The 16962-nt window shown below is 27.2% G+C and overlaps 1 protein-coding gene across 4 annotated transcripts in view; it reads right to left on the minus strand.

The window, feature by feature from the left end:
• Positions 1–2385: 2385 nt before the first annotated feature.
• Positions 2386–16962, minus strand: part of LOC107166827 (discoidin domain-containing receptor 2-like) — a 323537-nt gene continuing 308960 nt past the window's right edge. For all 4 annotated transcript variants that reach the window (XM_089225581.1, XM_089225580.1, XM_089225582.1 and 1 more), the window contains 7 exons: positions 13681–13875; positions 12924–13045; positions 12115–12312; positions 11925–12017; positions 7387–7528; positions 7102–7251; positions 2386–2637 (listed from right to left, as the gene is read on the minus strand). In XM_089225581.1, coding sequence (XP_089081707.1) covers positions 2482–2637; positions 7102–7251; positions 7387–7528; positions 11925–12017; positions 12115–12312; positions 12924–13045; positions 13681–13875 — 1056 coding nt within the window. In that variant the 3' untranslated portion in view covers positions 2386–2481. The remainder of the gene's footprint in view (positions 2638–7101; positions 7252–7386; positions 7529–11924; positions 12018–12114; positions 12313–12923; positions 13046–13680; positions 13876–16962) is intronic.

The raw sequence follows: 16962 nt of genomic DNA on the forward strand, positions 1-16962 counted from the left end.
GTGTCACACTCCATATAACTTTTTTATTAACTTTCTTACATAACTTATTTTTTATTTTTCCTTAAATAATATAGGTAGGTAATAAACGTTTATGAAAATAATATCAATCGAATATATAAGGATTAATGATAAGTAACGTTAATGTTAAATGACTAGATACTACATCGTTACAATTGGATTACACGCAAATCAAACACCGACATATTATGCACTCAACTATACTATATAATATGACATACTTAATAACTTTAATAGTAACGTAAGTATTAGTGTAGTAGTAATTGTATAGTGTTGGTAGGTAGTTAGTCATTTTAGTAGTACTGGTAGTAGTGTACTAGTGTAGTAGGATAGTATTGGTAGGTAGTACAAGTATTATAGTTTTTCGTAAATTGTCGTCTAGTTAACATTACAAATTTATTATGATTCATGTAAAATATTATAAAAACGACAAATAGAGTACCGGAATGAAAAAAAAAAATATTAAATACATTTAGGCGAATAAAAATATCCAATTCATTTTTTCCAAGCTATTTTTACATTATTATTATGTTTACGTACGTTAAATCCGGTATGCGCGTACGTGTGATATATCGATTTTAGCACCATAATACGATTTATACATTAAACATAATATCATAACTCATTAAGCTTAAGCTATGTTATACTTATACGTAAAATACAAATAAATGATAGTAATAATAACATATTTATTTTTACAATTACATTAAAACAAAACATAATATAGAGCAAATTTTAAGAAAAAAAAAATATATATTATATTTTATGTGTCATCACGGCACAATATGGCATTCGTAAATCGTATTGAAGACCACCGTCTCAAAAAGATATGAAGAAACATCTTAATCTAAACAATTGAAAATATGATATCATTATTTGATAACCCTAATATGTAAATACCATTGTAATATTATCGCCTTCCCTTAATGTTATGTATTATATATTTATTGTATTATGTTGATAATTGTTGGTATGTTTCCAAACCAATTCATAACATATTATATTATACTCAGTGGCGTACAAACGGGGGGGGGGGGGGGGGGGGGGGGGGGGTCGGGTTCAAACCCCCCCAGGACCAAAAAAAAAAAAAAAAAAAAAAAAAAGGTGATATTATTGATGAATTTCTTATTATACACGGACAAGCAAACGTCATAATAATATGACTATTGAGTAAACACTATACTTTACCAACAACGAAAAAAGATTTCATAACGAAATTATGGTTGCCGTATATCAATCAAAATAGACACTTGATCGTACACAGTCAGTTAATTGCATAGGTACATATTAATATTGTCATTATATCGAGTATCGACCGACTCGATCAAGCAACGGAGGAAAAACCGATTAGTGTTGGTTATTTTGTTTAAACCCCCCCCCCCCAGATCAAATTTGAATGTACGCCACTGATTATACTTATACACATATTAAAATTACATGGTTTTTTTTTTAGGTACCTAGTACCTGTCAAAATATTATTACGCGTACAATGTTCATAAACATATATACGTCCAACATTCAAAAGTAAACATTATCCTTCAGAATAACATTTTAGTCTTTTGATTAATTCTTAAAAAAATTGACATTTTTTTTTGTTAAGTTTTATTTTTATATTTTTAACGAAATATCGACTTTTTTATACTAATTTAAGAATAACATATTATTTTCTAATACTAATTATTACAAATCCGGCAACTACGAAAAGTAATGTATAGTTATATTTTTATATTGGTAGGTTTCCAGGTACAGTGTAACAACGAAGTTCATGGATAAAATGTTTAAACGAAGAACGTTAATCTATTTTGATTTTACATATTAATATAATATTATAACATAAAGTATACAACACTGTAAGCTATACAAAATACTAAATAGTGACAAGTACCTTTACATTTTCGTATATTATTATGTTATATATGGGTACTTGTGTATTATAATGGGTTCGAAACTATAAATTACTACCTATATTATATAATATACGATGAAAACTAAGAGGTCGATCGATTCTACTTAACGAAAATGAAGAATGTATTTTACCAATTAGATATGTTGCAAACGTTAATCATAATATTTTACGGCGATCGCCAACTGTATACAAAAATACAATAGGTCTGGCGATCATCGTTCGTAATCTCACTATAATGCCTAGTAAATATGCCTGGAAGCGATATTTCGTACGATAACGCTAAAAATCAAACGTAAAACTTAAATTATTCAAAAACTCGATAAAAATGATATTTACACTTTATAACAAAATATTACATATACGATAATTTATAATACGTATACGCGTAAAAAAATACGTAAATATAGGGTACATAAACATGGAACGAAATACGAGCCTACAATTCAAAATATACATGTATATAAAATATGTATAATAGGTATATTATAATGAAGCTTTAAACAAACATTTAACATATAAATGATATTAACAATATTATGATTTTTTAAGCTTATATTTTAAGAGTCACATTCAGGCTTATATCCTAAATTTTTCCGCTGTAAGAATAATTGTATTTCTCGGAAATTTGGACGACTTTTGTCGTCTCTCTGCCAACACTCACACATGAGATCGTAAATTTCTTTCGGGCAATTGATGGGCTGAGGCAATAAGATCTGAAATTCATTAAATAATACAATTAATACACAATGTTATTAATAATTATAATAATTGTAACATTGGACAAAATCGTATTTTCGGCAAAGCCGATTTTCATTTCCAACAATAATATGAATTTATTAATGTTTTGAAAAGTATAACACAGATCAAAGAAATATGAAGAAGCGATGAGTTTCTTAGTTATTAAACTATTTAGCATTATTATAGAATAATTCAACAAACATCTCGGGATTTTTCAAAATAATATTTGTTTTATTCCATATAAGTCAACAAACTAATTATAATGAATACCAAATTTAATATATTGTATACAGAGTGATCCATTTAAGTGGTTACACTAATTATTTTGAAAAGTATTAACTTTTTAAAAATTTTTTTTTTTAACTTTTAGGTTTATGTTTTTCTAAAACCGTATAATATTTTCAGTTTTTCCTTTTTTATATCTAATATAGTTTATATTTATTGGTAAAACCTCTCACAAATTTTAATTTTCAAATGGCAATATATATAGGTAATACAAATATCATGAAATAATAAACCATTTTTTTTTTTTCATGAATTTACGACAGTCGTGTTAACATTTTTATTTTTCGTTAATCGGTTTGCGAGATACAGCTCAAAAAAGTATTGGTAGATTTTACTATTTTTCCAATAATTGTAACGACTGCTGCTAGTGATTAATTCAATATCGTTGAATCAAAGGTAACAAAATAAATAACAATTATTTAAATATTAGGTACTATTGTACTTTGAACTCTAATCATTTATTAACTTATCAACTAATTTGACATACAATATGACAAATTTATTTTGATAGCAATTTCACAGATAATTATTTAAAAATTAAAATTTTGTCACACAGAACTCTATCATATTTAAGACTGAAGTATTATACCTTGATAAGTCCATGACTGGTTTTATAATTAGAACATGATTGTAATATTATGCAGAAAGTAAATAATAACTAAGTGATTATAATGCGCAACGATTTAAGGTAGTTCTATAAATTATATGATAATATATTAATATGAATTACAATATTTACAATCATAATAATAATAATAATACTGATTAGGGTGGAGGTTAACAGTATTTACATATAGACTAAGTAAGTACTATTGTCTATTGTCTATTTCACATTCGTTTCTTTGGTGACTACGGTTCATGCATGATTTAAGATAGTTATAACCGAATATTTTCCGTGTTCCTAATACTTATAAATTTATAATCATATTTTATTTCTTCAAAACTAGAAAAAATATTAAAAATCAGGAAATTAATGAAAATAAAATTTTGAAACGTCAATATTTTTAGAAAAATAATCTCTACAAAATGGCCATCTTTAATTTTTTTTAGAAATAATTAAATAAAAAAATATATTTCTTAAATTTTTTACAAAAACATTAAAATAAATTTAAAAATGAAGTAACTGTAGTTCATATCCCTATGAATCTTACTATAAAACCAGAATTTTGGTATCTCCATTATTTCGTAAGATATCGCAATGGGTAAATCCTCGCGGGACACCATGTATATACATACATATACATAATACATATATATACATATTTACTAAAAAATAATGAATAAAAAAAGCGGGTAAGTGGATGTCGCTCTACTGTACAGTATAGTTTACAAGTGGGTTACTGCAATGGACGGTATTAAATTTGAATTCAATGATACATCGTTGTATACGAAAAATGATTCTGAGTGGAGACGGTTTGTCAATTGTCAGTCTAGGATATGTTGTACTATATTAATTGGAATGTTGTTATTTCAAAAAAAAAAAATAAATATGTAGGTACTTCCAAAATAAATTCCAAATTAATTAATATTCATTATGTACCTGACTCATTCAGTCATTCTGCATTCATATTAGGTATGTACATTTTATTATAAAGTATTAATATGAGTCATTACATTAAATTTAACAAGGGTTATTTTTCTTTGAACTTTTTGTTCAAACGTTTACTCGTAATTGAAAATTTATTTGAAGTATTAATATTTACCTACTGAGTTTTTCAAGTTAAATAAATAAATATTTAAATTTTTTTGCGAACTATTTTCAATTGATTTTAAACATATCGGATATGACTACTTATACTTATATTTAATAGTATTTTGAATTTGATTTTTTTTTTTTTTTTATTTGTGTAAGAAAATTAACGAACAAAGACATGATGTGCTTTTAAAAGTTAACGTCATAATTATTTCATAAAACAAATTTAAAATTATATTAAAATACTAGTTTTATATTATTTTTTGTTTTTAGTTTGCAATAATTTATAGCAATCAAAGAATATAAATATATGTTAAGTTGTTTTTGTATAAATATATTGTTGGACACGTGTATGGTGTATATTATGACAATATATTTATTTAATATTCGTGGATGACAAGGGATCGAAATAGAGCGTCCAACCATTATTTTTAAACATTTTATTTTAACATTTTTCGTTAACTGAAAAATTATTTTATTTCAAGTTGAACACTGGGCGTGTTGTAGAATACAATATTTACTTCTGAACTGAATAATAAGAAGTGCGGCACAGAATCGTCGTTGGGTCATAGTGAGAGGGGATGTGAAATGACGGTAAGGTAGAAGTTTTTTTTTACTCGTCACAGTAATACAACAGCTAGTATGCTGCAGTATAGTTATAGTATGGCATCGGTGGGTAGCATTTATAGCGGTGTAAGGTGTAAAATATGAAAATGAGAAACCGTATATACCTTTTTCTCCCCTCTGAAAATGAAGTTCAGTAACTTAACAAATTTCAAAGACACGTTTTCACGACTCTCGGTGAAAAGTTGGTTTTACATGTTTATTGTGAAGAATAAATGTGATGATGATAAAAAGTAAAAATCCCTAGAAATGTCTTAAATAAGTGTTTAGAAATGTACAGTCAATCAAAAACAGCAATAAAATATGCCTATAGCAATATGGTTGCAACTGTTACAAGCCGTCTCCGTTTAAAATCATTTTTTATTTACAATGATAAAATATCATTTAATTCAAATTTAACGAATCTACTTAAGTGACCCCCACAATACATGTATGAATACTGTACAGCAGAGCAATGCCCACCTTTTTAAATATTTATTTTCATTTTTAAAAGTTTGGTAAAAATAATGATAATAAATTTAAAAACGAAAGAACGTAAATAATGCCAATGTTTCTTATTGTAATAAATAAGTTACGAATGAAAAACAAAAAGACGAAAATAATTCATAATAATATAATTATTAGGTATCTACGTAATGATATGGCCGATTAACCGTTCGTCGTAGTAAACGTACCAGAATTGCCTATATACGGAGCGTATTTTGTTGTTTATTAAGATATCGGTACTAACTATTATGTATAATTGTGTCTATTTTCCAGCACTGTTGTATATCTACAAGTTCACCATGCAACGATATGCATATTATTATAATTTCTGTGCGCTTGAAATGATGTCTAAACGGTGCGGCAGAAACTCGTTGAAACTTTTCGCGTGAACACGGCCCAAAAGTTTTCTAATAACAAATTAACAGTGGCGCACGTAAAAGTAGTTCATTCGCATAAAATAATAATGTAAATACTGGGACGTTACGTATAGATCAATCGAAAGTTAAAACCCCAACGACGTTCTAATATTATAATTATTATAAAATCGATTCTTTCTGTACAGTCTACCACCTAGTGGAAGTACACGTACCTACTTATAATATATTTTGTAGTTATTCTAGAAAAATACAAAATATCATGTAATACATTTCACAGGAATATAAAGACAATCCTAGTTACTATAGATACGTGTGTATGTTATTTTAGACAATTTTTAGTCCCAATTATTACATAACGCTTTTAAAATAATATGTCACGCAATGTTATACAATGAAAATATAATTCTGAAAATTAAAAAAAAACATCACTTGGTGCCAAGTTTTAATTAAAATCTATAATAGTTTGATATAGTAGTTTGTGCGTGATCTATAAAACTATTGATATAAAAAATACATATATTTTATTCGTTCAGTGTTACTTACTTTCTTGGTGGCAATGTATACCTACAATTGAGGGGACAAAATATTAGAAGAGGATGAAAAGCTGTATATTATGAATCTGAGTTAGCACTATCAACGTGTCAAAACAAATGATAATACATATTAATATATTATGTGCTTTTCGCAAGTATATGAGCGAGTTGTTTCCCAATATTAAGTTAAATCGTCAATATTTAGAATATTTTCGTATATCTGTTTTTATAAAAATAGTAGGAAGGAAATATTATACCATTATTTTATCATAGTATATATATATATACAATTGATAATTAATATGTCCTACTTCATATAAAAAAAATATGGAGATATTCTTGTAAATTAAAAAGTGTCTACTTACTCATGCGATGGGTTATTTTTTTTGTATGATAAAGTGTTATAAATAACACCTAACGTATAATAAAAATAAAACTCACAAAATTTCCATCGTTCTGGTACAGCCTGGTGACGTTGTCAATCACGTGTTGGTCACTGAGTTCTTCATATGGCTGTTCTCGGGCGAATGTCAGTATTTCCCACAGTGTGACGGCAAATGACCAAACGTCGCTCCTCGGTGTATATTTGTTCTGTATACGAAAACACGTGAGTGGCGACGTTAAAATAATATATTTATAGAATAAACATCCAAGAGCTGCATTGCTATTATTATTATTACTATCATTATTATTAATACAATCAATCAATGTTTTTTTTTTTTTTACCAAAAGTATGCTCTCCCATGACATCCAGCGGATCGGTAGCGAAGGCCTCCCCTCAAAGTCAAAATAGTCCGCTGAGTAAACACTCTTGCTCAGACTCATATTGGACACTTTGACCGTATAATTGGGACCAACCAAACAATTTCTGTGGAATAAATAAGGGATAAATCATATATAAAATAGAAGTTTCAGATTTCTTCCATAATTTTATGTAATAGGTAATTATAAAATACGATGTTATACCAGATGATTATAATAGTAGTCTCTAGATTTTTTTTTTTATCGTTAACCTACAACGATCAGCAATATCGCAATGAGTTTTGATTTAAACATGTTTGTCCGACAAATTTGTTATTTACTTTTATATGATCTGATTTCTTATATAATTTTATAAGTTTATTATTCTAGTTTAGTATCTACATTAAGATGTATTTTCTTCAATATTGTTCATACTAAAAAATCTGACAATGAGTGTGTATCTAGTGATAAAGGTATCTAGGTTTCTTTTCTGTATATTATATCTTGTCGTTAATAATCATAAATCAAATTGTCTAAAGCTTTCTATCACTTTCAATATGTATGCATTCTTATATCATGAATCATGATTGTATAGACGTCTTAAATGACTTAAACAATTATACGTACACATCGATAGAAACTCTCCTACCTTGATTAATAAATATACGCTAATAAAAGCTAAAACTAAACATGTTTTTAAAAAATTAAAAATTTTCTATTAAAATTTTTTTTAAATTTTGTTATGCATATTATTATTATTGTCGAAATTTTAGTGCTATTTATAACGTACACATTGGCATTTTTTAAATGCTTAAAAGTGATTTTTAGTGTTATAATTTGCAAGCCCTTTTAAAACTATAACGTCACGAAAATATTGTAACATTTCGTTTTGAATTCATCATCAGATGAGTGTGTTTTAAATTAAATTTGATGCGCAGTAATTCGTCGTTATTCGACTGCACGCTATATCTTACATGTATACAAGATGCTGTTTTTTAATAAAATAAAACATAAAGGCGAGTTTAAAGTTTTAAGTAAACTTTCACATTGCTCGTTATAGAAATAAGATATATTATATACATATATAACAGCCGGAATCACTCACCAGTCATCAGTCATGGTACGAACGTTTCATTTTAGCGTAAACGTTGAAAATGTATTCGCTACATTCAATAACAACTGCATACCCAAATGAGAATTAAATGTAGAAATATTCATGCAATGTTACTTTAAATGGGTTATTATGCCATGATAAACATATTATTAATCTTTTCTTTTTTTAATTTTCGTGAATAACCGCAATAGTTAAACATTTCAAACTTTTATCGTCTTATAATAATTTAATGTAATATACAATTACTTTAATGAATTTATGAATGTACCATTGTAAAATGTTTAGCATAAATGATATTATTGTTTAGGTATGTGAAATATTTAATGAAATATTATCCGAGCAGTGAATCGTATTAAGTAAATTATTTTCAAATGTCTGCTAAGACCTATCTGATTTAGACATTATTATGGGGTTATCGGTAAGCAGGAAAGAATCATTCTCGATTCCCCTCATTCTTACAATATATATAAATTATCTAGATGGGTATAATTTAAATATGACGTATTTAAAGATGGAAAACCCAGCAAAAAGAATATAAGGTCTAAACTCAACGAAGAAGTGAGAATAAACACTTTGAAAGCCGACAAAATTTGTGTAGTCAAGTTTTGCAAAATATTTCAAAGAGGTAATTATTGTAAATGTTAAACAATTATTTTGTACCTTTACATTATTAACATACACTATTTTTATCCGTAAGCATAGATATTAGTAATATATGTATATTATACCAGCTGAACCCGTGCGCTTTGTAGCCTGTTAAAAATCCCTACCTCTTTTATGGCTCAATTTGTGTGTTAAATTCATTTCCTGTGATTATGCTAGCAGTATATTTTTATATACATAATATAGATAGATAACGGTTAAAATATATTAAGTAATAATCTTACAACGATATTCAATTTAGTTTATCATTCTATAAATTTATTCGTTTTATCGAGAAAAATCCGACACTTAAAATATTCAATTGAATGATATTTTGGCCTATCACTTTTTAATTTAGCCTATATTCTGACCGTAGATCCAATAAATCTCTGTACCAATTAATTTTGTCGCAATCGGTTCAGCAATTGGAATGGTGTGTAATTCTGTCAATTTTACTTATAATTTTACCTGTTGCCTCATTCTTAAATTTGAATGCTCTAAAATATATGCATAATTTATCCATTTTTCCAATAACCACGCTTGGATGAATACTGTAATAATAATTATACCAAATTTCGTCGCAATCAGTCCGCTAATTTATTGGAATCGGAATATATAAAGGATAAACAGACAGAAATCCATTTATATATAAATATATATATATATATAGATCTGTTTGTCCTATATACATTCCAGACTGGACCAATTATTGTGACGAAATTTTGTACAGAGTATAAGATCTATGGGCAGAAGTAGGCTAAGTTAAAAAGTGATAGGCCCAAACATATAAATTAAAAAATTAAAAGTTAAAAAGTCTTGACATTTTTAATGACACATATAGAATATATTTAAGTTAAAAAATAATAATTATAAATAAATATTATTCTCAAATCCTATAATCCATAGCAACCATTAATGAACAAAAATTTCTATCGTAAATCTAGCCGACCCTGTGCACTTTTCCCTTATAAAAAATGACAACCTTTTAAAAAATTGTGATTATTCAAATCCTTTTGGATGTAATTCATAGCAGTAAATTCAATTCAGCCACCATGGTAGAAAATCCGTAGATTAGCAGCTATTATATAGTACAACTCATCCTACTTTAAAATACAAATTTGAATTAATTATTACTCTTATAGTAGTCAATAGCAACCATTTTTAACCAACGGCAACCAATAATAATAATTATAATAGCTTTAAAATCCATGGCAACCATTTATAAACAAATATTTCTATTATTAATCTCAAAATTCCTGTTGAGCATCTCCCGGGGGTGATCAGTTCCCTTTTTAAATTAGTTTAAAACGTATCCTCACACGTACCAAATATACACTGAAAAATTGATGAAAATCGGTCAATCCGTTTCAAAGGAGTTCAATAACTAACACTGTGACAATATGACTTATTTATATATTAGATTATATAATTTTCTGAAATTAATTGTACAATTTATCTATAAATCAGTCAGCTCAATGCAAGTATATTTCTAATAATATTATGACATGTTTTTTTTTGGAATAGTTTTAAACATAAATTTATTATGTACCATCTAAATCGTTAAGTTTCTGTTTAAAAAAAATATAATTAAAAAAATAAAATATGACTTAAAGAAGACAAATTAAAAAAAACTTTTACACTTTTAATATTGTTTTAAAACTGTTCAAAGAATTTAAAATATGTTTATTTTTTATACAAAATGTAGAATATATGAAATTAATTAAAATTGAAAAAAAATTTATTTGAAACGTTATCCATACACCACCATATTTTTGTTCTCAGAGTAATTTGTTTATTCAACTTATCTCTCCCTGGTACAATCAATCAACATTAAATGTACTAAATTATTGGATTTCTTATTTAACGAACATATTATAGAATACAAAAAAGAAAATTACGTCGAATATGACAATTTTTCCTTAGATACTAGTAGAAAATAAGGATAATTCATTGAAGAACAGTTAGTCTGCATCAATTACTTGAATAAAATGTTTTTTTTGCTAACATTTTTGATTACAACGAATTTTAGCTGTTGATACAGTTAGATAATTTATTAATTTAAGCTTCTTATTAAATAATTAGTAGCCATTTTATTTATTATTTTTAACTAAGTATAGCACACCAATTATAATTTATTTCTTATGCTTAAAATAAAATATATAGGTATATAAAATATTACTTCAGGTTTATTTCTGCATTATATTGCTCATATTGACTTATTAATAGCAACTTTATACATTTTAAACATCACAAAATTAATTAACTTATAACTTTATGAGTTGTGAAGTATCTATACTTATAAAAATTATGTTTTATACTTATACCTAACTATCAAATATTGCTGTACTAAAAAGTTTTTGAGTGTGTTGAAAAATACAATCATTTTTATATCTTGTATTAAGTAATACCTACTATTAAAGTAGATAATAATTGTTTTAGTATAATCTATTTCTGTTACTGTTATTTGTTTAAGCACTGCTGTAACTAAAGATCCATTCAAGTAGGTTTAATAGTTATGTTTAAACTTTTAAATGATTGGATTCTACGAAAAACAACTCTTTGCGCCAAATGTTTATCGTTTTTAACTGATTTCAGTAATTTGTTTTTTATTTCAAACTACAATAATAATCAACATATATTTGACAAAATTGTTTTTATGTATAGCATATTATATAGAAATTAATAAATCACAGTGTCTTATTGACGGTAAATCATTAAATAGTTTTGATTATTATTAACTGTTTTCGCATTCAACGGCTGTTCTTACCTTGCAGCCAAATCGCGATGGACGAAATTTATAACCTCTAAATATTTCATCCCCGAAGCTATTTGGGTGGCCATGTGTATTAGACATCCATAACTAGAAAATTAATGCATAATATCACTTATTAGTCACTACTCATTAGGGATTAGAAATCTTATGTACACAAATCATATAAGATTATAACCAGTACAACCTTAAAGTTTTCGCGTACGGTGGTATTGGCGCAGCGGTCAGGGCTATGTGTTCCTGTAGAAACTGATTCAGATCGCCATGTTCCATAAATTCGGTTATTATACAGAATGGTTCCTCGGTTAGGCAGCATCCTAGTACTCTAGTGATATTTGGATCTCTGATTTTCCACAGTGATTCTACTTCGTCGTAAAAATCGTGCCTGTAATAAATAAAATAAAATATACATACATTATACACGTATAAACGAGTAAAAACAATTCGTATTAGCTTGTGCATGGGTAATATCGGTAAATGTATTTATAAATTTAATAGTTGATGAATATTTGAAAGAATAAAATAAATTAGAAAATGAATCAAATATTCCAGATAAACATGACATCGTGGCAATTGAAAATAAACCATATTATTATACATCATACGCACGAGAATCTACATTAGTATAGATTACAAGATTGTATACAATTACTATGACATTAAATGGGTTTTTATTGACATTGTATGAAGACTATAAATTCCAATTTTCGATCAAGTGGTGTACCTATATATATATACAACTCACATACAATATTATGGTACACTGCTTTTTTTTTTAAAAAGAAAAAAACGATATCAACGTATTTGCATTAATGATGATAGTTTCCCAAACAAGATGTTATCGGTTTTGCAATTGAGTAATGGGCATATTATAATATAATAGAGTTTGAGTGCGTAATGGGCCCCAGTAATTTCCCATGGACAAACTGCGAACTTCCTGCAGTGCAAAAAATTTGCTCAATTAGTAAACTGTGGAGTGTAAAATTGTTTTTTTACTTGGTCGATTCAGACACGCCTTTCCTCAGCGACTTCACGGTGACCAACTTGCACGTCTTATTGACAGACTTAGTTGGCTGTAGCATTTCGTCAGATGGTGTTTTCATTTCACACAAATGGACCTGCGCATAAACGTTTAGTTATTTAGCATATAAAATAATGAATGTTATAATTTTTCAGAGATTAGAGATGTAGTTTTTACAGTAAATTATACATTTGATTGTGTTGATTAATTAATCTATGTAAGGATAAAATAAATGCCTAAACTGAAACTATATTCCACAAAAGGGATTCTTTAAGTTATTGTGATTCGACTACAAACACATTGAGTAATTATTGGTGTTTGTAACAATACTTCGATGTGATACGGTAATAATGTCTGCGTATGATAAATATTTTTATTTAGATACCAAACTATTTTTATACCAAAAATATTTTTTAAATATAAAAAAACTATTCAAATATAATAGGATTTGTTGATATTTTTATATTTTACTGCTATTCAATATAAAGTAGTGGGTACCTACAATTCAATACTATATTCTCCTGCAACTTAAAATCTCGGGTACAAACATGCTTACCACAAGACATTTTCTTAAAAGACCAACCTGACAACTAACAAAGATAATATTTCTTTGTTTATTTATGTTTATTTGTATTTATCGTAAAAACATACAGTAGGTTGTAACAATTGATTTTTTAAATATATATAAGTACATTTTACACATATTATGTACTATGACGTATTGCTACTTGCCTCTCCAAAATGCGTCTTTGTCAGTGTTTGGACGACGCCCAGGTATTCCCGGGGGATTTCTGGTGGTAACTGGCAAAGCGTGTCGTCGGACCTGGTAAGCGGACAAGTGGACGCATTGCTGGCACCTCCTCCTCTGCTGCTACTCGACCTGGATGACGTAGGTGGTGGCGATCGGGGTGGTGGTGGAGCATTCACCTACAGAAAATCTTGTGGTGAGGAAAACCGAAATACTTTCTAATATAGTATAATAATATCGCTCCATTTACATTTTAGAAATACGGGTTAGAACTTAAAGTGTATAGATTTCCCAATGCTTTAACTGGTTACCGGTGGTAGTGAGTGAATTTTCAACTCACTACAGTTCACAGCGACAACAAGTAGCTCTCACGTATCATTTGTATACAAAACATTTTATTTTGAAAACCTTTTATTGTGTTGTTTGTCGTTTAACGACGAGAAATAACAAAACATTATTATTGTTAATCGGTGAACTAATTGGTTGATCACGACTTTCGAGTTCACAAGCTAACATCACAATATTATTATTTGGCAGATAGGTAAACACGTTTTTCGAGTAAATTGATAAATTTTTTATGTCAAATTAATTAACTGCAATAGATTTTCATTGTTCATAATTTGGATACTCCAATGAGGTGTCAATTTACTATATTTATAATACAATATTATTATATTGTAAGTACCAATGGACAATAACGGCTAAATTATCATCATTATTATTATTATTACCGTTGACACACAAAGATCTTATTAATTCTATAATACTTTAATGTATTAATTTAAACGCTTTTTAATTTTAGTTAACAATTGTACAAGTGGGTAAAAAATTATGATAGTAAATAAATTACAGTTAATAATTTAAAATTGTTATGCTACATTTAACATTTTAGTATTATTGGAACTATATGACGTGTACTTCCTATATATAATTGTATAGGTACTGAAAATATGAAAATATGTAATAGGTATTTAGCTTGATAAATAATTATTATGAATTTTGAAAAGTATTTATATTTTAAAGAACAAATAGTCTAATACGGTATTTAAAATAATTTCCAGATAGGTATTCAATTAAAAAAGTATTCTAATTACTGTAAAATGTTTAAATACATTTTTCTTAAATACTTAACTTCGCCAGACTGATAGTGCCAGCGCGAGAACAATATTATATTAATAAATTGATCATTAATATTAATAATATTAGTTTAGTGTTAATTTTAGCATAATCATCACTACTAGCTACTACATGAAAATCACGGTGGCTACGCATATAATGTAGCTATATGCATGTTAAGAAATAAAAATATTAATATTATATGTACCTAAAAACAAACGATAATAACTAATTATTACTAACATACTATTTTTTAAACAAAACAAATTACTAATAAATGTAATTTATATGTTTAAAATTATAAATTCACGTAGGTACCTTTTTTTTTCCTTGTTAGAACCGACCGCAAGCGTAGGTACCTAAAAGTGTTAAGTAACACACGGTCAATTTACATGATACTCCGATACAATCGGGCTACTTTAAATTTACTTCGAGTTTACATAACAATTTATCAAAACTTCAAACATCAGAAAATAATTAGAAACTATTTTATTCATGCTCCCAGAGATCAGAAAATATGGTGGAAAATTTACCTTTTATATACTTTGGACAATCTAAAGGAAAACGCATACTTTTTACTACATTTTTCAATCATTTTTGTTTTTCCTAGTTACAAAAAGTATAGTCGTGTTTTGACATATTGTGGTTGTATGCACGATTTCAATTTGACTTCGCGTATGGAAATATATTATTACAATATTACCAATAGAATATTTAAATTTAGCAGATACGTTATATCGTTACCTACGGTCCATCATTCATATTTCGATTTAATTAATGCGTCTGGCATGTTAGTATCATAGGGTATATTGAATGATCAACCAACTGAATCTGAATTCTAGAAGCCTGAAATTATTTATTTTTGATCCAAATAATATATATCAAACCACCAGATTCTGAATAAAAAGCTCGTAATCATATACAACTGTGGATCCTGACCATGCTGATGCTGTTAATGCTTGGGAAAGCGTATTAACACAACAGTATTTAAATTGTTTAATAAAATATAATAGTTATGAAATACTAGTTAAGAAATATATTTATTTATAACCACATTTATAATAAAAACTTGAAAATATCCATCATACGTATTATCTAGATAAAAGCTTATTTTTTTCTATTTAAGATCATATATTCATCTGTAACTAGCTGTAACTAGATAATTTTACTAAAAAATATTTTTATTTTATCTGTATATTTGTTTTTTTTTTATCTGGATTAAACACTGTTTGTATTACGCGAGTATATATAGCCTCTAAAGCGCAAAGACATCCAAAAATTCAGTTGGCTAAACATGGTTTTCAAGATAATTTTGTAATATTAATATGTTTATGTAAATTATGTTTGTTAATATAATGTTACAAATTAAATTAAATCCCTAAATAACTCGAAGTATACCATACATATAGGTATATTGTATAAATATTCAATAATGTTATTGACGATCAAATATAATATATATACTTCAAAGTTCAAACTATTTAGTCGAAAACAAAAAATGACTATGTGTTACATACAATATAATAATACAATTTGAATTTAGTAAGTGAGTAAACCCAATATAGTATCATCGATTCACCGCTGAATAGGTATATATATTTTTTTTAATAATAACGAACACCGTACATTCGTTTTATGGTTAAGTTTCGACGAACGTCATTAAATACATCGGCTATGTACACTCTCAATTTTTTGTTTGTACAGTTAAGAGGTGTTTTTTATTTTTATTTCATTTGAAAACTGTACGTAGAAAAACCCTTAGAGTTTGTAAATATAATTGTATCGTATAATAAAAATCTCGTTCCGTTATTATTATTTTTTTTTGTGTGTGGTTCACATATGCATTCGAGTAAACAAAACGATAAACTTTTAGAAACGTTTTTTATCAAAACTCATGGTCAATGTGTGTATAACGTGTGTTGTGTAAACTTATCATCGGGTAAAACATATTATCATTGCCGTATAGCTGCAGTTTAAACACATTTATATGATTTTTGTTTTCATTTCGAAAAACAAAGATTCAATTCTCGCATAACGTAATCAGGATCTTCTTATCAGCAATGTTAATAATTGGAACTCTTTAAAAATGTATAATCAGGCCATATTTTTTATGTAAGCCGGGACACACAATGTGCACCACAAATGTATAA

Source organism: Diuraphis noxia, unplaced genomic scaffold (genome assembly GCF_037042655.1).
Source record: "Diuraphis noxia isolate RWA-SAM2 unplaced genomic scaffold, SU_Dnox_SAM2 contig0004, whole genome shotgun sequence".
In the NCBI taxonomy this organism is placed as follows: domain Eukaryota; kingdom Metazoa; phylum Arthropoda; class Insecta; order Hemiptera; family Aphididae; genus Diuraphis; species Diuraphis noxia.